The sequence below is a fragment of the Diabrotica virgifera genome, chromosome 9 (genome assembly GCF_917563875.1).
Source record: "Diabrotica virgifera virgifera chromosome 9, PGI_DIABVI_V3a".
Classification (NCBI taxonomy): domain Eukaryota; kingdom Metazoa; phylum Arthropoda; class Insecta; order Coleoptera; family Chrysomelidae; genus Diabrotica; species Diabrotica virgifera.
The window spans coordinates 45,341,577-45,363,521 of NC_065451.1; the positions used below are offsets into that span (position 1 = coordinate 45,341,577).

The 21,945-nt window shown below is 34.0% G+C and overlaps 1 protein-coding gene across 1 annotated transcript; it reads right to left on the reverse strand.

Annotated features, from left to right (window-relative positions):
• Positions 1–224: 224 nt before the first annotated feature.
• Positions 225–21,565, reverse strand: LOC114327819 (sperm mitochondrial-associated cysteine-rich protein-like). Its single transcript, XM_028276527.2, has 2 exons — positions 21,298–21,565; positions 225–564 (listed from the first exon to the last, which is right to left on the reverse strand). Exons 1-2 carry the CDS (start codon positions 21,359–21,361, stop codon positions 338–340), a joined length of 291 nt encoding a protein of 96 aa, XP_028132328.1. The 5' UTR covers positions 21,362–21,565; the 3' UTR covers positions 225–337.
• Between the last annotated feature and the right edge of the window lie 380 nt (positions 21,566–21,945).

The window sequence follows — 21,945 nt, forward strand, 5'->3', positions numbered from 1 at the left end:
ATCTCTGTTAGTTACAACATAATCTATCATAGATCTTTTTCAACGGGTGCTATTGAATGTATAGGAATTTTGTGTTGGTCTTTGTGGTCAAAAAAGGTTTATCTGAAGTTTGTTATTCGTGCAGAAGTTTATCATCAGTTCTCCATTTTCTTTTTTGACATTCTCATTATGTTTTTGTTTAACTGCTGGTATTACTAGGTTAAACACGGTTGAAGAAAAGCAAGTTTAATGATAAATATAACAATAACTATTTATTTTTATAAAACTGAACTAATTGTTTCTACCTTTATACATTTATTTTCCAACTGGTTTTTGGGGCCCTATTGGTATTATATTTTTAATTACCAACTGGAGGTCGAGGGCACTGCATGGGCATAACGCACACTCCAGTGCTCTTATTCATTATATGACTTGGATTACATCTACATTGAAGTTGACACTTAGGTGGACTTAACTCTTTACAGGGCTTTTTTGGCGGACATGTTGGTGTCCTGTCGGTGCAAGTTGGATCTGGACAACAAGGTTTGCATCCTGAATGGGAGTTGGGAGGACACTCACGAATCGCTGAAACAGAAAATATGAATTAAAATAAAAATCAAAAGGGCCTATTTTCCATATAGTCTCTTCTCCTATCGGAGGTTGGCTATCATCACAGTTATCCGTACCTTATTGGTGGCGGCTCTGAAAAGATGTAATGAGCTGAAACTATACCGCTCTCTCAGGAAATCCTCAAAAGTTTCTCAGCCAGGAAATTCTTCTTCTACCTATGGATCTTTTCCCCTTAATTTTGCCCTTCATTATGAGCCTTAATATCTCATATTTCTCAACCCTAGTAATGTGGCTCAAATTTTGTAGCTTTCTTGTTTTGATATTCTTTATCACCTTTACAATCTCTGGACTAGATGAAACTCATTGGTGAGGAGAGGGCCACTTCAGAATACATAATGGCAATTATATTTACTTCTCTGGCGCTGAGACCCAGAACTACACAAGTGTTGCCATTCTGGTCTCACCAAGATTACAAAAGTCTGTGGTCGAATTTAAAGCTGTGAGCGATAGGATAGTTCTCCTTAAACTGGAAGGCAAACCACATAAACCTAATATCATACAAGTTTATGCGCCAACCAGCACATCAGATGACATAAAGATCGAGGAGTTCTACGAAAAACTGGAAACGAAAATCGCCAACATACCAATTAAAGAGCTTACTTTAATATGTGGCGACTTAAATGCAAAAGTTGGCAACACTACACAGAATGACAACATAAAGAATGTAGTGGGGAAGTTCGGTATAGGGCAGAGAAACGAAAGAGGTAACGGCCTAATTGATTTGGCTATCACAAACAATTATTCTATCATGAATACTCGATTTAAACACCACGTACGTCGACTTTATACTTGAAAAAGTCTTGGAGATAGGTCTAGAAATCAAATAGATTACATCCTTACCAATATTCGCTGGAGATCGTCAATTCAAACAGTTAGATCATATCCAGGGGCGTTATGCAGATCCGATCATACTCTACTCGTAGCTAAAGTAAAGCTTTAACTTAAAGCCCCCAACAAACGAAATGAGACAAATAGGATAGAACTAAGAAATAAGGACGACCTGCTCCAGGAAGTACATAAAATATTGCACTCTATTCGTAACGGAACATCACAAGAAATATGGGAGAATTTTAAACATTGTGTAACAACACCAACTGATCATCCAAATATAAATAATCCTGTGAAACCGAAACACTGGATAACAGATGAAGCCATCCGGATCATTGAGAATAGAAGAAATCTTTGTCAAAGGTGGCGTGTATAGTGAAAGGGAAAAAGCTAGTTTAAGAAACCTCAATAGAGAAATAAAACAAAGATGCGTGGCAGACAAAAAACAGTACCATCAAAGTATATGCAAAGAAATTGAAAGACATGATCAGAATAATCAGCCGAGAGATCTATTTAGAAAAATACGCTACTTAACAAGAGACTTTGAAGCCAGAACTTGGGCCATTGAAGACAACACTGGAACTCTGAGAACAAACAGAGAAGGTATAGCAGAGACATGGAAATCGTATTGCAGGGACCTATATAAAAATGATCAACGCCAAAAACCTGTTAAGCAAATCTCTGACGAGGTGGAAGAAGAACCTGATATACTTGAAAATAAAGTAAGACTCGCGATCAGTAAGCTCAAATATAATAAAACACCAGGTCTAGATACGATAACAGCCGAAATTCTCAAAGCCACAGAAAAGACTGGCGTAAAATTACTTCATCTACTTTGTAACCAAATATGTCATTCTAAACAATGGCCTGGAGACTGGACAAAATCTACAATAACGACAATTCATAAAAAGGGCAGCTTCCATAAATGCGACAATTATAGAACTATTTCTCTTGTATCACATGTCAGTAAAATATTGCTACATATATAATCAATGAGAGACTAAAAACATTCCTTCAAAGAGAAATTCTACAAGACCAAACTGGATTTACCAAAGGTAGAGGTACTCGAGAACATCTGTTGAATATAAGACAGAAATTCGAAAAATCTAAGGAATTCAATATTCCACTGTACATTTGCTTTATAGATTATCGTAAGGCGTTCGACAGGGTCAAGTGGAGACCCTTATGGCGAATACTAAAAGAAGTAGGCGTACCCCAACACATTATTACGCTTATAACTTAACTATACGAACACACTACTGGATCAGTTAAAGTGCTTGACACACTTTCAAACGAATTTCATCCAGAAAGGGGTGTCAGACAGGGATGTATATTATCTCCACAATTATTAAATATATATGGAGAGCATATTATGAGAAGAGCACTTGAAGAATGGGAAAAAGGATCTCAATAAATGGTCATAAAATAAACAACCTACGTTTGGCAGATGACATAGCCCTTCTTGCAAATAGTCAAGATGAGCTGATTGATCTTATACGACTGGTTGAAAACGAAAGTCAAATATTTGGTCTACAATTAAACATATCAAAGACAAAGATCATGATATTGGATAGACTACATCATAACAATCATCCACACATAACCACAATTAATCGGTTTGAGGTTGTGAGCTCATACTTACATCTGGAATCATTAATCACAAACACAGAGTCACTACAAGGAGAACTAAAACGTAGATGTGATCTAGCAAAAGTCGCCACAGTAAAAATGACCACAATATGGAAGGACTGTCAAATTTCAAGAGCGTTAAAGGTGAGGTTGATCTGCTTAAAACTGCTTAATATTCCCAATACTGACCTATGGATGTGAATCTTGGACCCTGAGAAATTCGGAAACAAGAAAGATAGACACCACTGAAATGTTCTGTTGGAGACGGATGCTACGAATTTCTTAGACCGACCATAGAACAAATAATTCAATTTTAAGAGAGCTAAAAGTTAGCCAACAACTCTCCAGTAAAGTCCATCTCCAACAATGAAAATACTTTGGATATGTTATGAGAGCAAACACAGAAAACGTGGAAAGGCTCATTATACAAGGAAAGGTGGAAGGCCGAAGATCACGAGGAAGATCCTTAACAAGATGGATCGATCAAATTACAGGAATATGCAAAAGACCAATGCATGAGTTAAAAGAAATGACCAGAGACAGAGATCTTTGGAAACGGAGAATACACGACATCACGTCGACCACTACACTCCCTCCGGGATGTCAGGATTGAAGAGAGAGATCATCTCGCAATCCTTTTGTAGGCTTCTTAACACTTCTGCTTTCGTAATTCGTTGGATCCATGGTATTTTGAAAATCCTTCTATAGCACCACATCTCAAATGCTTTCAACTTCTTAATTTTGTCTGCTTTCAGTGTCCAGCTTTCCATTCTATACAACTAAGTCGAGATTAGGTAGCATCTTAAGCATCTTATTCTCAGCTCCAGAGGAAGGTCTCGATTAACAAACATTTTTTTCATGTTTATAAATACTGTTCTTGCAATTCCGATGCGTGTGCTGATTTCTCTACCTTGGTCGTTGTTTTCACCAAAAGGCCACAGTATGTGAAACCTTTGAACTCGGGCAGAATGGGTCTTATAGGCGTTGGAATATACAGGGTGTTTAATAATTGTAAATTTTTTAACTGGGTTTTCTTGAGCTTAAAATATTAAGATTTAACCCAAATGAATTACCTCAAATGTGGCTCCTTTCTGAGTTACTAATGATTTAAAGGTATTTGTATAGAGTAGTTTAAAACCATTTGGCATATCCTTGTTATACTTGACAGCAAGGTTAGGTGGTCTACACCATACTAAATTATTCTAAACAAATGTTTTTGACTACCATCAGAGGCGTTCGACACGGGATAATGAAAGTTTATCCTTCCCAAATTCTACGCTTCTGACGGAACTGCAATTTTAGCATAATTTTTGGATTCTCCAATACTTTCTCCGTAAATAATTTACTGTTCATTCGTAACGATAAAATCAATATTTTTCTACGGCCGTGCTAAAAGAGCAACTTTCACACACGCATTTCGTTTCCGAAAGTTGCACTTTCCCGCACGGCGTGCGTGAAAGTAGATTTTCCCGCACAGCGTGCGGGAAAGTAAAATACCTTGTATTATGGCATGATAATATATTACAATATACGCAATAAACTAATATTTAGATAGTATTAACTAATTTATTTCAAATTTATCTTATTGTGTTTACGTTTTAATGAAATTAGCGCGATTATTTCATTCATATGAGATTCTGACCAATAGAAAGCTACAGAAATTTAAATTTAAAGTGATAATTTTTGATAATTTCTCGTCGTCAAGTATATTACGTCAGATGCCCTTCGTTGCTAAGAAAAAATACATTCAGTGACATTAATGACAATTCATGTTTTAAAAATTATAAAAGTGATGACTTCAACCGTCAATATTTATAACAACTGTATGTTTAATTGTACTAATTTGTACTTACATAAATAAATTACAGTAAAATTTTGGTTTGAACAGTTTTATTCATGAAATAATCGCAACAAATTGCACTCGATCTCTAAAATTAATATAGAATTTTAGAGCTCTTGTGCAATTACTACTGATTATTTCATTCATAGGAGATTCTGGCCAATAGAAAGCTACAGAAATCTGAATTAATTCGATAGTTTTTGAGAATTGCCCGTCGTTAAGTATATTACGTCAAATGCCCTTCGTTGCTACGAAAAAATACATTTAGTGACATTAATGACAATTAATGTTTCTTCTTCTTCTTCTTTTTTGTTTTTGGTTTCGCTGCAAGGCGATTACCAGCACGATTTATAAGCGATCTTGACGTAGTCTGGTTCTAAGCCATACCAAAATCGCTGACTATGTTCTTGTAAGGAAGCTTTTGATGAGGTGTGATGATTATAATTAAATGAGATTAATTGGGTCAGGTTAAGTATGATTAAAAATTAAAACATAAATTAAATGACAAATAGCAACATAATATAACACGGATACATATAAACAGTTGAGCCTTGCAATTTGTAAGCTTATTTTGTTAATTGCTAGAAAACGCATTGCAGTTTATAAGCTTATTTGGTTAATTGCAAGAAAACGCATAATTACATTGACTGATTCTTCCGTTAAGGAACTTAGAATATTGTATATAGAGAGCGGTGTTTTGAAGTTCATGGAAATAAATTTTGTGTATATATCAAAATTAGGAATCACATTAATCGGGCATTCAAAAAAGATGTGGTTTAGATCCTCGAGACGACCACATTCACAAAAAGGATTATCTTTTATATTCATTATATTCATTAATTTTATATCAATTAATGTTTTAAAAATTATAAAAGTGATGACTTTCAATCGTCAAATATTTATAAACACTTTGTGTTTTTAATTTTACTAATTTGTACTTACATAAATAAATTACAATAAAATTTTGGTTTTGAAAAGTTTTATTCATGAAATAATCGCAACAAATTGCACTCGATCTCTGAAAATAATATAGAATTTTTGCTCTCGTGACACTTTGACATAATTTCACTCGCCTTCGGCTCGTGAAATTAAAACTGTCAAAATGTCACTCGGGAAAAATTCAATAATTTCAGAGCTCTTGTGCAATTACTACTGATTATTTCATTCATAGGAGATTGTGACCAATAGAAAGCTACAGAAATCTGAATTAAATCGATAATTTTTTATAATCTCCCGTCGTTAAATATATTACGTCACATGCACTTCGTTGCTACGAAAAAATACATTCAGTGACATTAATGACAATTAATGTTTTAAAAATTATAAAAGTGATGACTTTCAATCGTTAAATATTTATAAAAACTGTGTGTTTAATGGTACTTACATAAATATATTACAATAAAATTTTGGTTTTGAACAGTTTTATTCATGAAATAATCGCAACAAATTGCAATCGACCTCTGAAATTAATATAGAATTTTTGCTCTCGTGACACTTTGAAATAATTTCACTCGCCTTCGGCTCGTGAAATTAAAACTGTCAAAGTGTCACTCGGAAAAAATTCAATAATTTCAGAGCTCTTGTGCAATTACTACTGATTATTTCATTCATAGAAGATTCTGACCAATAGAAAGCTACAGAAATCTGAATTAAATCGATAATTTTTGATAATCTCCCGTCTTAAATATATTACGTCAGATTCCCTTCGTTGCTACGAAAAAATACATTCAGTGACATTAATGACAATTAATATTTTAAAAATTATAAAAGTGATGACTTTCAATCGTTAAATATTTATAAAAACTGTGTGTTCAATGGTACTTAAATAAATTACAATAAAATTTTGGTTTTGAACAGTTTTATTCATGAAATAATGGCAACAAATTGCACTCGACCTCTGAAATTAATATAGAATTTTTGCTCTCGTGACACTTTGACATAATTTCACTCGCATTCGGCTCGTGAAATTAAAACTGTCAAAGTGTCACTCGGGAAAAATTCAATAATTTCAGAGCTCTTGTGCAATTACTACTAATAATTCGATGAAATAAAATGCTTTTGACATATTATTTAGAAATCAGATCAGTGGACAATTACAATGGTTTTGAATCGTCGTCATGGAAACCAATATCGTCGTCGTGGTAACCCATTATATTGAAAGTTTGGTTTTGACAACCTTGTCAAAGAATTAATTTGTGTATTTTCACTTCTAAATAAAAATTTATATAACACTAGTTTTTGTGGCTTTTTTCCAAACGTACGGCCCTAGAAAAAATATTGTTAATAACTCATGCGGAAGGAATCTTCCCCGCACTCGACTGTTTGCCCGAAGTCCGCTATCGCGTCGTTCGGGTCAACGGCAGTCTCGTACGTGAAAGTATCACTTTCCACACTAGTTAGGAAAATAACTATTTAGAGATGTGTATTTGAAGTGAAAACAAATTGCATAGTCAAAATAACGCTGCCGTTTCATTTTTAACTTCAGATATTTCGAAAACTAATGACGTTCTTGTTACGAATTAAGAGTATATTATTTACATACAAATGATCGGAAAATCTAAATATTGCAATAAAATAGCAATTCCTTCAATAGGGGTCAACCAATGAATTTTCTCCGTCGCCGTATGCCTGTGGTAGTAGTTAGAAACATTTATTAAACAAAATTTAGTAGGGTGTATAGCATCTTCACTTGCTACGAAATATGACAAGGATATGTCAAACGGTTTTAAAGTACTGGGTACAATAGTTATTTCCCTAACTAGTGCGGAAAGTGATACTTTCACGCACGAGACTGCCGTTGAAACGAACGACGCGATAGCGGAGTTGGGGCAAGCAGTCGGGTGCCGGGAAGACATTTTGGCCTAGGCCAAACTAGTTTATCCTGATATAATATAGACTCACACTTCAGGATAAACTAGTACGGCCTAGTCTTAACCAATTTAGCCGAGTCGAAAGTAATTTAGAGAAAATGTAATAGGTCTGGATCCCACGTATGAAAAAAAAGTTGATTAATAGCAAGCTGGAAATTTGTTAATAGCTTAAGGCTGACTAGTCGGATAAACTTTGATATATGGGAACACTGGAACAGGAGCAGTTTTAATTGTGGAACAGGTTAAAAATTTGGAACGGTCAGACCACGAAAACGGCACATTTATTTTGTCCGACAGATCAGACTTAAACTCTCCGAAACAGAGATTAAACTCTCATGCAAAAATCAGACTGCTATTTATCACCTGTCATAATTCCTGTCATTTGACATATTCTACATGTTCCACTCATTAAAACGCCCATTTGGTGATAAATAGCAGTCTGATTTTTGCATGAGAGTTTAATCTCTGTTCGGAGAGTTTAATTCTGTTCTGTCGGACAAAATACATGTGCCGTTTTCGTGGTCTGACCGTTCCAAATTTTTAGCCTGTTCCACATTTAAAACTTCCCCTGTTCCAGTGTTCCCATATATCAAAGTTTGTCCGACTAGACACCCTTAAGCTATTAACAAATTTTCAGCTTGCTATTAATCAACTTTTTTTTTTTCATACGCGGGATCCAGACCTATAAGGACTTTTACATGCGGGGAATTCCCAAATCACGTCCCAACCAGGATGGCAAAAAAAATTATACATCGATATATTATTGTATCATATGATACATATAACGAAGATATTGATACATGCTCTAAATCAATATGTTCTTGGATAATTAAATAATATAAAAAATAATAAATAAAAGGTTGAGGTTTTCTCCAAAAATTTAAAGAAATATCTTCTTCTTTATGTGCCGTCTTCTACCGAAGGTTGGCGACCATCAAACGATAGGTTTCTCTGTTTTGTGCCGCATGTATTATGTTCGCAGCTTCTGGTATTTGAAACCATTCTCTCAAGTTTCTCAGCCAGGATTTCTTCTTCCTGCCCAAACCTCTTCTACCTTCAATCTTGCCTTCGACGATAAGCTGTAGCAGACTGTACTTATCATTACGGAACTCATGGCCCAGGTATGACGCTTTCCTCCTTTTAACAGTTGTTAACAATTCCAACTCTTTACCCATGTTTTGGCTTTTAGGAAAACCAAATGGAAAATATTTAATAATACTAACTTACCGAGATTTTCTTCGTGTTGTTAAATGTTGAAGCACTATTTTCGGTGGCATTAAGGAAAATGAAGGATGGGATAAAAGAAGGGAACTTACCGAAAATATGCTGTCTGGTATCGTCAATTTGTCTCACGGAAAACACACACAAAATCAAATTAAAATTGTCAAGGTGTACTATACGTTCCGACCGTATGTATGTTAACGACTGACTGATTTAACATAAAGGACAGAAGATTATGCTTACTTAGAACTGTGTTGCCAAGACGTTCCCGAATTAAAATAAATGAAATATATATTCATATTGGCGCAAACATAGCCCCCGCCCTGAAAAACCCATTTTTCAGCCAAATCTGTATGCAATTTGTGCCGAAAACACAATAAAAAAAACTAGTTCCAAATAAATACTCAAAGGACCAGGCATAAATTAATATACCAAAATTTTCAGAGTTAATTACCGTAACTCAAAAAAAATAATCGAAAAAAAAATAAATAAATTCTAATGAAAAATACCTATAACTATATACAAAAGATATTACTGTAAATTTATTGATTCGGAAGAGGGCATAACTTCAAAACTGGTCGTGTAAATGTCCCTTTCGAAGTTTTCACAGTAACATTTCTAACAACTCCGTCTTTACCCGGATGAACCTCAGTAACAATGGCCAACGGCCAACAAAGTGTAGGTACATTGTCTACCTTTAAAATAACAACCGTTCCGATTTTAACATTAGGCAAATCTATATTCCATTTTTCTCTAGTTTGTAAGGTAGTCAAATATTCCAAACGCCACCTTTTCCAGAAATCTTGCACCATTCGATCGATTAACTGGAACCTATCTAACCGGTTTATATTTAAATCTGTTAAATCGTCGGCCGGCAAACTTCCTAACGGTGTTAAATTTAAAAAATGTGATGGAGTTAATACCGATATTTGAGATGAATCAGTTGGTCGACGACAAAGAGGTCTCGAATTTAAGATTGCCTCTATTTGAATTAATAGAGTATTTAACTCTTCATATGTTAACAACTGATCCCCTATGACCTTATAGAGATGCGACTTAGCGCTCTTTACATTACTTTCCCAAAGACCCCCGTGACTCGGACTTTGTGGACTTATAAATTTCCATTCCACACCGTTCAAATTTAATTCACATAACAGTGCATTTTGATATTCTTCCGAACTAGCAAACCGATTAATTTCACTTAAAACCGTTTTCGCACAAACAAAAGATGATCCCTGATCAGAATACAAAACCTTGCATGGGCCCCTTCTTGCTAAAAGTCTTTTAAATGCTTGCATAAAATGTGGTGTGCTTAAAGAACTCACCAATTCTAAATGAACCGCTTTTGTGCTTAAACAAACCGCTAATAAACAATACGATTTATGAACCGCCGCATTACGTTTTTTACCTAATGTAATATTTATTGGCCCAAAATAGTCAACCCCTACGTGTAAAAAGGGTTTAGTAGCAGTAACCCTCGATACCGGTAAATCTGCCATGAGCGGTGTCAAAATTTTCGGTTTATTTCTAAAACAACGATTGCATTTAAAAACCCGATTTCTTATAAGATTTCTTGCCCCAAGAATCCAATACTTTTGACGCAATAAAGCTTCAAGCAAATATGCCCCCGTATGCATATAAATTATATGATAAAAATCAACAATCCGTTCAACTAACGTTTCTTTTCCCGGTAAAATTAGTGGATGTTTTCCCGAAAAACTAAGGGATGAATTATTAAGTCGTCCCCCCACCATAAGTAAACCGTCTTGTAAAAATGGCCGTAATTTCTTAAGCTGTGTTTTACATTGTTTGTTTTCTTTTATCATTTTTATTTCAGTTTCAAAATGTTTTAACTGAATTAACTGAATTAAATAACATTCTGCTGTTCTTAGCGCAGTAGCCGTAATTAATTTTTGCACAGGAATTAATTTTAACAACATTAAAACCCGAACCGTAATCCGTAAAATTTTATGCCAGCTAGAATGACGTTCAACCAATTCAAGTAAGGGATGAATTTTTTCACCCTGCTTCTCCTCCTCAATAACCAAAACCTTAACCTCCGAAATATCCGATTCTAATATTGAAGAAGGCCAGTCCGATTCCCGTAATTTTATCCAACTAGGACCTTGTAACCAAAGTTCATGATTTATTAATTGTGAGGGTGTCAACCCTCTTGACAAGCAGTCCGCGGGATTATTTTTACCTTCAATATGTTGCCATGAAATATTAGGAAGGTTTTCTTTAATTTGCTGCACTCGATTAGCTACAAAAATATCTTTGGTATTTGCCGAAGTTAACCAACTCACCACCGTGGTCGAATCAGAATACGCAACTAGTTGTGAAATATGAGTAAGTTTGCTATAATTTTCAAATATTAATTTCAGCAAAGATGATAACAACAAAGCCGCGCATAATTCTAGCTTCGGAATGGTCATGGTCTTTTTTAAAGGTGCACATCTCGATTTTGCAGCAACCAGTCTCACACTCACTTCACCGCTAGAATTTACAACCCTTAAATAAACTACCCCACCGTAACCGTCTTGACTTGCATCCGCAAACCCCAAAATCATAATCGGAACATCCCTCATGGCTCCTACATGTCTAGGGACCTCAAATTTTGAAAAATCTTGCCATTCATTGCATACCTTTTCCCATGATTTTTTAATCGTATCCGGGGGTGAGTCATCCCAACCCAATTTTAGTTGCCATAACTCCCTGATCATTAACTTTAAATGCAAAATAAATGGAGCAATCAGACCAATAGGATCATAACATTTTGCAGTAAGAGATAAAATCTTACGTTTTGTACAATTTTTATCGGGGGTGGTTAACCTATAGTTCAAAACATCCCTCTGCGGATCCCATTGCATCCCTAAAACTTTAGTCTCCGATTTAAATGTAACCGAATTTTGTAAACGTTTTTCCAGCGGAATTTCTGATAACAAATTGTCCAAATTAGTCGACCATTTAACTAAGTCAAAACAACCACCTTTGAAGAGATTTACCGATTGATTATATAATTCTTTAGCTTCAATTTCGTCCGGAACACTCGTTAAAAAATCATCCATATATAGCCCCGAAGAAATATATTTTTTAGCTAAAGGATAATCTTTGCCATCTTCATTTATCAATTGCTGAACCGTCCGTAGCGCTAAAAAAGGTGACGACCTTAAACCGAACGCAACCACCGTAAATTCATACGTTTTTATTTCCTCGTTTGGATCAAATCTCCATAATATTCTTTGAAACCGCCAGTGATCTTGTACTAATTTTATTTGTAAAAACATCTTTTTTAAATCCGAACTCAATGCTACTGGAAAAAGCCGAAAATTTATTAATAAAGTGCATATGTCCGCCTGCAGTTTAGGCCCGCTATGCAATAAATCATTCAAAGAGACATCACTGTCTAAAGGGCAAGATGCATCCAATACGATACGTATAGGTGTACTTAAACTCTCTAATTTTATTACAGGGTGATGACTAATATAATAGGATAAGTCACAATCTTCTTTTTCCAATAAATTTAAGTATCCTTGATCCAAAAAATCCTGCATAATTTTATTGTAATCCGCACGCAAGCTGTCCGATTTTGTTAACCGTTTTTCCAAGGTTTTTAACCGATTTTCCGCCGAAACCCTTGAATTTCCCAAATTTTTTGGTGAACTTTTAAAAGGTAATGCAACAGTAAACCGGCCCGATATATCCCTGGAAACCGTGGTTTTATAAATATTTTCACATTCTATAGCGTCTAAATCCGGAATTTCCCGTTTTGGAACCTGCTCTAATTCCCAAAATTTTGTCAAAATTTGTTCAATCGATGTTTCTTCCCTTAAAGTGAGCAAATTTATGGGAGTGGAATATTCCGTATCCACCTGACCCATAATAACATACCCGAACGTTGTTTCTAAAGCCGCCCCTAAACCTGAAGAACTCAAAATCCGATTACCGCCGAAAAGAATAGGAAAAAACTGCGCACCGATTATGCCATCGATTGATTTAGGTTCAAAAAACTTATCGTCCGCTAATTGTAAATTTTTAAATTCCGATAAAGATTGCAAATTTAATTTCGTTTTTGGCAATTTATCTGTAATATGATCAATAACTAAAGCTTGAACATCGTATTTTTTAGTCTGATCAAAACGCGAAGCGATAATAATGTCCGTTACTCCCCTTACCGACTGAGAGTTTTGTCCCAAACCTTGTACCGAAGAATTAATTTTTGTATATCTAAGACCTAGTTTTTTTACAACATTCCGTGGTCAAAAGATTACACTGACTACCGTTGTCCAAAATAAACCGCGCCGTTGCATTTTGTAAAGGACTATTTAACACACATACCGTTACCGTTGCTAATAGAACCGTTTTTTCCTGATTTCTACTCAAAAAACTAGAATTTTGAAACGCACAATTAACTGAACCCGAATTGTGGTTATTGGAACCCGTTTCTGGAATACCGACACCAGAATTTGGTTGATTATTTTGATTATTTTCTTTCGCGCCCCTTATTTCCGGTTTTCCTGCGCATAAAAGAAAATGATGATTCTTGGCACACTGGGCACACGGTCTTTTTAAGCACTGTCTTACACCATGTGACTGGGAAAAACACAGAAAGCATAAATTATTATTTTTTACCAAATCGTACCTTTGTGTAGGATTCATAGCCTTAAATTTATCACACCTACCCAAAAAATGTGACGATTTTTTACACAAAACACAAAAAGGCATTCTGTTATTGTTTTTATTCTCATGCTGGCTTACAAAAAATGATTTCGAATTTTTATTTTTATGATAGCCACCGGAGCTAGCCTCTTGTGAGTCACTATTATGCAAAATTTTTGTTTGATCCTTAACAAATTTAATTAAATCCGTGTAAGTAGGAATAACCGTTCCGCGCATGTGATTTTCAAAAGATTTTACCGTTTCCCTGTCCAGTTTTGAGAGTGCATGATAAAGTAAAATAAAATCCGTTAAATCCGGGACATCCAACTTTTTTAAGGCATTAACCGAGGCGTCAAAGATTTCTAAAAAACTGTTTAGATTTTTTTCAGATTCCGATTGCAAGGATTTAAAATTAAAAATTTGTTGTAAATAAGTGTTTGCTAACAACCTTTTATTATGATATTTTTCTAAAAGTGCTTTCCATAACGTGTCATAATTATCCCCAGAAGTAGCTATTCCCGCACAAATACTAAGGGCCGATTCCTTTAAATGTGAAACCAAAAGCCGAGCCTTATCTGCATCCGTCAGCTGGAAATTATCGTGTACCAATGGTTTGTAAATCGAATAAAAAGTTTCCCATTCCTTTGTTTCCCCGTGGAAATCTGGAATAGTGATTTTTGGCAAAAGACTGTGTACATTACACTGTTGTTGTGTACTTTGCTGTAAAGTTGGATTTACAATATTGGTGCTTGGTTTTAATTTTGTATAAGCCGCCCTTGCTTCACAACACATTTCGTTAATAACAGACATCACCTGAAAATCTGGTTTATAGTTTTCATCAACGTCAAACCCGACTGCGTTGATTTCATCCAAAATTTCGAGAATTTCTGTCCTTGTCGAATCCATCGACTGATACAAGTTTGTGAATTTTTTAATGGTGTTATCCGTAGTTAAGTTTTTCGATAAGTCATATAAAGTCTGAATGATTGTATAAAGCGTTTCTTTTTTAGCCGTTAATATTTTAAATTGCCTTTCGTAAGTAGTCATTGTTACTGAAATCAATCCGCAAAATCAGAAAAAAAACAAAGTCTACTTTAAGAAAACTGTAGCATATAACAAACCAGGTCTGAGTATAAATTTTGAATAAAATTAATTAATTATAGAGATTTGTTAAAAAACAAGCCTTCCGGGCAGTTATTATGCAAACTCTTTATTTTGTTTAGAACCGTGAATCAAATTTAGTATTTGTTTACAAAATAATTTTTATTCATACATCCGAATTTTTCCGTAACCGATTGAGTCGAAAAATATTCACGTTTGACAACACCGCAAATATATAAAAACCTAACTTCTTTCACGACCGAATCCCAAGTTGTTCCGAGAAACAAAAACGATACAAATACAAAAATCAGCAAAAAGTTATCACAGAGTTTTTTTTTTTCGATACGTGCCGACATTAAATTTTACCGAACAATTTGTTTCTAAATAAGAATATTATTATTTAATAATACAAAACTAAGCAAAGCAAACTGTAAACCTACGCTGAATATCCGGCTCGAAGGACCAATTATGTTTTGGCTTTTAGGAAAACCAAATGGAAAATATTTAATAATAATAACTTACCGAGATTTTCTTCGTGTTGTTAAATGTTGAAGCACTATTTTCGCTGGCATTAAGGAAAATGAAGGATGGGATAAAAGAAGGGAACTTACCGAAAATATGCTGTCTGGTATCGTCAATTTGTCTCACGGAAAACACACACAAAATCAAATTAAAATTGTCAAGGTGTACTATACGTTCCGACCGTATGTATGTTAACGACTGACTGATTTAACATAAAGGACAGAAGATTATGCTTACTTAGAACTGTGTTGCCAAGACGTTCCCGAATTAAAATAAATGAAATATATATTCATATTGGCGCAAACAACCCATTCGTCTCAATACCTCTGTGTTGGTCACTCTGTCTGTCCAAGGAATTCTCAGTATGCGTCGATACAGCCACATTTCTAGAGCCGCTAACTTCTTTATAGTTGCTGCTGTTAACGTCCACCCTTCTACTCCGTAAAGTAGCGTAGAGAGTACATAGCATTTTGTGGCGCGCCATCGGAGGTTAACGCTTAGGTTGCGGTTGCTTAAGAGCTTTCTCATTTTTATGAATTTGGATCTTGCTATTTCAATTCGGATCCTAATCTCTACGTCTGGGTCCCACTTATCATTTACTGTATATCCCAAATATTTAAAAGAATTTAAAGAAATATACATTTACGAATAAAATCGAGTACGAATTAATATTTTTTTTCACCAATTTTGAAAAAATTTGGAAACGTTGAAGTATCCACGTCCGTTTGTCCGTCCGTCCCTCCGTCTGTCTGTCTGTCCGTGAACTCAACTCATCCGTCATTATACCAGGTAGAATGACAAATGAGGTTTCAAATGAAAGCTTATAATACAAGGATCGTACTAAACGTGAAAAATTTGACCTGGGCTGTCTGTCCGTCCGACCGTGAATATAACTCAATATTATTGTTTGCTTGTTACGAATAATAATTGAAGACACAAGTGCGTGAAGGGTCTATGTGACATTTGCAAGTTATTGAGAAAAATGAAGTTAAAGTTTTTATACTAGAAGTTTTTTACTATAGGATCTAAATAGACTAAATTTATAGGAAAGGTATTCCTAAAACTAATGTATTTATTAACACTATTTAAAAAAAAACTGAAAAAAATATTTATTATATATTTTTTATATATAAAAAGTGTACATAGGTCCTTTATACACTTACATTTTAAAATTTACTGTGTACATAGATCTTTTACACTCTAGTAACTTAGAAAATATTAATTTTAAAACGTGTTTGATTTGTTTGAAAGATTTCTAGGCCCGAACAACTCATTCTAGCACAAAAAACTAATTTAAAAAAATTGTCTCATAGACCCTTCATGCACTTGTGTCTTCAATGATAATTTTAATAAAAATGATTATTTTGCCAAGAACAAAGTATTTTATTCAATTTATTATTTATATTAACCCTTAAACGCCCAACCTTTTTTAGGTTCCATGTACGCCTAAGGGTGAGTAAAAAATGTCCACCTCGAAAATAGCTAATATATTTATTGAGAGTTGTTGGAAATGGATTAAACTTAAGAATCTTATGCTTAATAAACACAGCATTTTCTAAAATATTAATATAAACAATTTACAAACCTAACAACAAAATTACAATGTACATCAAAATTAACATACCAGTAAAAGCCAGTAATTCAGATTTGCCGATTTTCTCCACATTCTTCCTTTCAACCTCCTGATTGGCGGATAATTATGTAGATTATGTAATTATACGTCGATAATTATATGGATTATCTTCCTACCAACGAGAAATTATATAGAAACCTTTAATAACAAGTTTTACCAAGGGTGTACTTTTTATGCCCACCCATATTTAACTCAAGATGCTACTTTTATTTTCAAAAATATCGGTAGAACCAAATTAACATTCGATAAAGGGTTGTCTTTTTAACAATAAATAATTTTTTAAAATTTTTTAAACACGTAATAAATATGTTACAAGGGAATACGCATTACGTGGACATTTTTTTACCCACCCTTGGGCGTTTAAGGGTTAAGCCGTACTAGTTCGCTAGATTACTTTCCTCTTCTAGACTTTTTCCCATTATGAGTTTGCCGTTTTCGTCTTCCATAACACTCTATTCTCCCAGTCGCCATCTCAGAGGTGTCTTATCTATCATAGCATTTCCTGTGTGACTTTTCAATCTCACAGCAGGTTTTCCTCTCCGTCTTCCTCCCCGCGGGTCCTAGTCCAGTAACCTTTTCGGCCACCTGTGCTCCGGCATTCTTTGTATATGCCCATACCATTTCAGGGCTCTACTTTTACTAAAACAACTTTTTTGTAATTGAGCGTTCTACTTCTATTCTGATTTATATTTCCTCTGTTCTTATTCTATCCTACCTGGTAATTTGTAGACACTTTCTCATAAACTCCAATTCAACTGTTCGTATTTTGTTTCGTATTATTGTTGTCACTGGCCATTCCTCCGTTCTCGTAGGGTAATGTTCAGCACTACGCCCTGAAAAATCCTTTTTTTTTTCTTTAGTTATTTCATATCACTCCATGGAGTGCTTTCGTGGCTTGTTTTCCCCGTACTATTTTCATATATCTTTCATATTTTCTATATCTTTCATACCAGTGCCATCTCGGTTTCCATCATTTACCCTAAATACCAAAGTCTTACAACTCTTAATAGTGTCATCTAAACTTACGTTTAAATCAGCAACCAATATGTAGTCAATTATGTACTTTCGACTAGATTAAATTAGTTTAGGACTGTCAAACTAACGTCAGAACCTGTATGTATCGATCTGTAAATTGGTGCCCAAATTTGTAATTATTACTGTAAATAGGTACTAGTTATTAAAATTAGTTTTCGCTCAAATAGTGAATAGCAACAATTGTGTTACGTGTTAATCATGAAGAACAAGCTGTAACTTCAGCACTGGCGAAGCGTCCATGTAACCACTGTTACCATTGGTAGCAGTTAAAAATCTTGCAAATAAATATGTATGTTATGACGATGAATAATTCCATTTATTATTTTATTTTATTTTTACCAATAGAAATATATTATTATATTATATGTTAATAGTACCTAATTCAGTAAATAGCCAGACACACGAAAATATTGGCGAGTTTATGTGACTCAGTTGCACTTTATTATATTCTGTTACCAGTCTCATTTATGGTGACAATTAGGGAGCGGATTTATATGCGATCAATTTTGATGAAATATGCGCATATATATGCAGTTCAAAATTACGAAATATGCGCAAGATATGCACAAAAATTCAAAAAATGCGCATTTCGAGAAACTAAAAATTTTCTGTTCTATTCTATTCTAGGGGGTTCTTTTATAGGGGGGCGGCAATCTTATTTATTATCTTTCAAATAAAATCATTATTTTTTATATAATATGACTATAATAATATGACTATTTTATATAATATCACTATATTTATATACATCTTCGATTATAATTCACTACAATGAGTTTTTCCAAATTTTTTGCGAGGAAACATTTTCTTTGATCAGATAAAATATTTTTATAACTTGAAAAACTTTTTTCAACATCAACAGAAATAATTGGGGCGTATTTAAAATAATTTGTTAAAGCCGAAAATTCTGCACCACACCGAGATCAATTTCAAAATTTTCATTAAAAATTTCGCACATGTCCTCCAAAGTTTTAAAGCCGTTTAAAGACGGGATCTGATCTAAAGCATGAATATTTCAATTTCAGTTAGAAAATCGTAAAACTATGGTTAGAGGTGTAAATTCTCTTAACAATAGGGGATTTAAAAGAATCACCATAATTATAGGTACCTACTAAATTGGGATACAAATTGTATTCATCATTTTAACATCCTACAATCATTTTATAACGGCGTACTATAAGCACTATGAATACTTTGTGTAAAGATCAAGTATTTCCTAAGAAAAAATGAAAAGGCAGTGAATGAGCCGTCTCTTTTCAGGTAGTTCTCGAATTGATAGAACAAGCCTGTGCGGGGAAATATGTTGTGTCGAATTAAAAAATTAAAATTTTTTTTTGGACTTAAACGTTTTTAAATAGACACAAAATATGCATGTTTCTTTAAAAATATGCAAAATTTAGTAAAGTTCTCAAATATGCGAAATATGCATGCAATATGCATTTAGCATAAAATCCGCTCCCTAGTGACAATGAATGGTTATCTCGCTGTCGTTCGGGCGGCTCGGGACCGGCTAGTACTGAAAATTTTGAAGGAGCGATGGGCGTAAGCGCGCTGTGTATATCAGTAGGGCTGTTACCATATTTAAATTTGCTAACAGTACCTATAATAAAAAGTGTGCGTGTAGTTCACCATGGATGAGTGTCGCTGCGTAATCGATCAACTACTTGAAAAGTAATTTTGATTGAAAAATAAAATGATATTATTGAAAATGAAAGACCTATTTTAAACAATTTAAAAAAGGAATTTAAAAAATTAGCTCGATATTTTAAATTTAGTTGGTACAGTGAAAATCCTTGGTTATGTGGTTGCAAGAAAAATAGACTGTATTGTTGGCCATGTCTTCTGGTTTTTACAGAAAAATGGGTGGACCAGGCTCACGATTTAAATAGTTTTAGAGTTTTAAAAAAGAGACATGAAATTTCTCCGTTACCTACATGTCAGATGTATACCCAATTTGATTCAGTCTGGCAAAACAAGAATCAAAAGTTCTCAGGGGCGTCATTTGGGCGTCCAGGGGGGCATTTGCCCCCTACAAAAATGACTGAAATTTACAAAAAATACATCAATGTTCATCATAACATCATATATAATGTATTGTATATATAGTGCTTGCCCCCCCCCCAAACAAAATTTTAAATGACGCTCCTGAAAGTTCTCTTAACCAAGCATTTAAAGCAAATTTTGCTAAACATATAATTAGTTTGTTAAAAAAATAGATAAGTACTCGTATATCCTTAGCTCACTTATAATAGACATGTACCGTATGTTTTTTGGCCGAACAAGAATTAGCGTTTCGTGGTCATTTTGAGGGCGACGGCTCTGACATTCGAGGCAATTACAGGGAATTGTTAACATTAATTGCCAAAAAAGATCAAAAATTTTGCCAACATCTAGAAACATCAACTGTTTTTTCGAGAGTTTCAAGTGATATACAAAATGATATTATTGAAGCTATATGTATATACATTTAGCCATATCTTCATTTTTTTAAACAAGATTTTTTACATCTGGTTTTGGTAACACTTTAGAAAAAGTCACGCGTCGCCACTGAACTTCAGTCAGTAAGAGATGTTTTACTTAATAATTTTCCAATTTAAACCCATTCAGTGTCAAACTGTCAATAGTTTTTTACTGTTGCTATCCCGTCCCAACGGACGCCAACGGTTAGGCAACCAGTATTGCAGTGATGTATCCAAGGTTATCACTTATTTTCAGAGATCCCAAGCGTTAATATAAACAAATTCAAGTTACTTTTGACTACATGAGTAACAATTTAAATCAATGTTTCCCCACTGTTAGCAACACCATGTCTGGACCCAATTCTTCCAGTAATCTTACTAAATCATATGCAACTGCTACTAGGACTAAACAACGTCCGAAGTATCCCAAGAAGACCGAAGCAATTTTATAATTAGTTGTACGTCTCTATAGTATCCAATGATTGTATATCTAATTTTTTTTCTTCATAATTTTTACCTAATGTTATTTAAGATTTAGAAATTAACTTTTATAATAATTAATTTTAAGCGCTTATTGTAATTAATTATTGTATAACCAATATTGTTTGTGTCAATGGCCATTGCTACCGAGACACATAAATTTAAATAAAAAAAATTGGTTTAGACTAGAATAAACTAGTTTATCCTGATATAAAACGTACACTTCAGTATAAACTAGTTTGGCCTGAAAAGTGCGTATTTATATCAGGATAAACTAGTTTGGCCTAGGCCATACTAGTTTACCCTAACGCGCTTAGGACAAATTAGTTTGGCCTAGGCCAAACTAGTTTGTCCTGAAATCGGGTTTGGCCGGTAACATAAAAATATGTCTTTAAAAAAATAAGCACTTACCCTCTACTTGAAGGACAACAACCAAGAGAAAACTTAATACGATAAGGACAACAAAATTCTTCATTTTTAAATGAGTACTGTATTTTCACAAAAACTGAGCTTTTATACACAATTCTCGCTAAAAAATCGTTTTCGATACAACACAAAATATAAATATTTATTACAGAAAACAATTGCAAAGAAATGACCCATATGTTAGTATACAAATTGGATATTTAAATTGTTCCTGCTAATTATTCTGCATTTAATATTACAGATAGTTACACTTTTATAAAAAACAACTTTTTATAATACCACGGCTTTGTTATAGAGTGCGTCCATAAAATAACATCTAAATTGATTACAAGCTGAATAAAAATTGTTATAAATTTGCGAGCAGCTCGATTCTTGATCTTAATTTATGATTTTTTCGCATAAATATCATACTAGTGACGTCATTAGTCTAGACGTAATGACAAAAGCAATGCAATTCTTTATTCAGTAGTGCAAACATTAACATAATTATTATTTATACATGAAGTCCAAAAAAATTTTTATTAAATTAATCGACAAAAAAGAAGAACGTGCCTAATTTATATAATTGAGGATACATTTTACTGCTGTCAGAAAACAGAAATAATGTTTATTTGACAAATAAACTTTGATTTT

What these genes read in the sequence shown, in the direction of transcription:
- LOC114327819 (XM_028276527.2), bottom strand. Translation starts at nt 21,361, where the DNA reads ATGAAGAATTTTGTTGTCCTTATCGTATTAAGTTTTCTCTTGGTTGTT. An exon ending in TGTTGTCCTTCAAGTAGAGG is followed by an intron (nt 565 to 21,297) that starts GTAAGTGCTTAT and finishes TTTCTGTTTCAG; the next exon opens with CGATTCGTGAGTGTCCTCCC.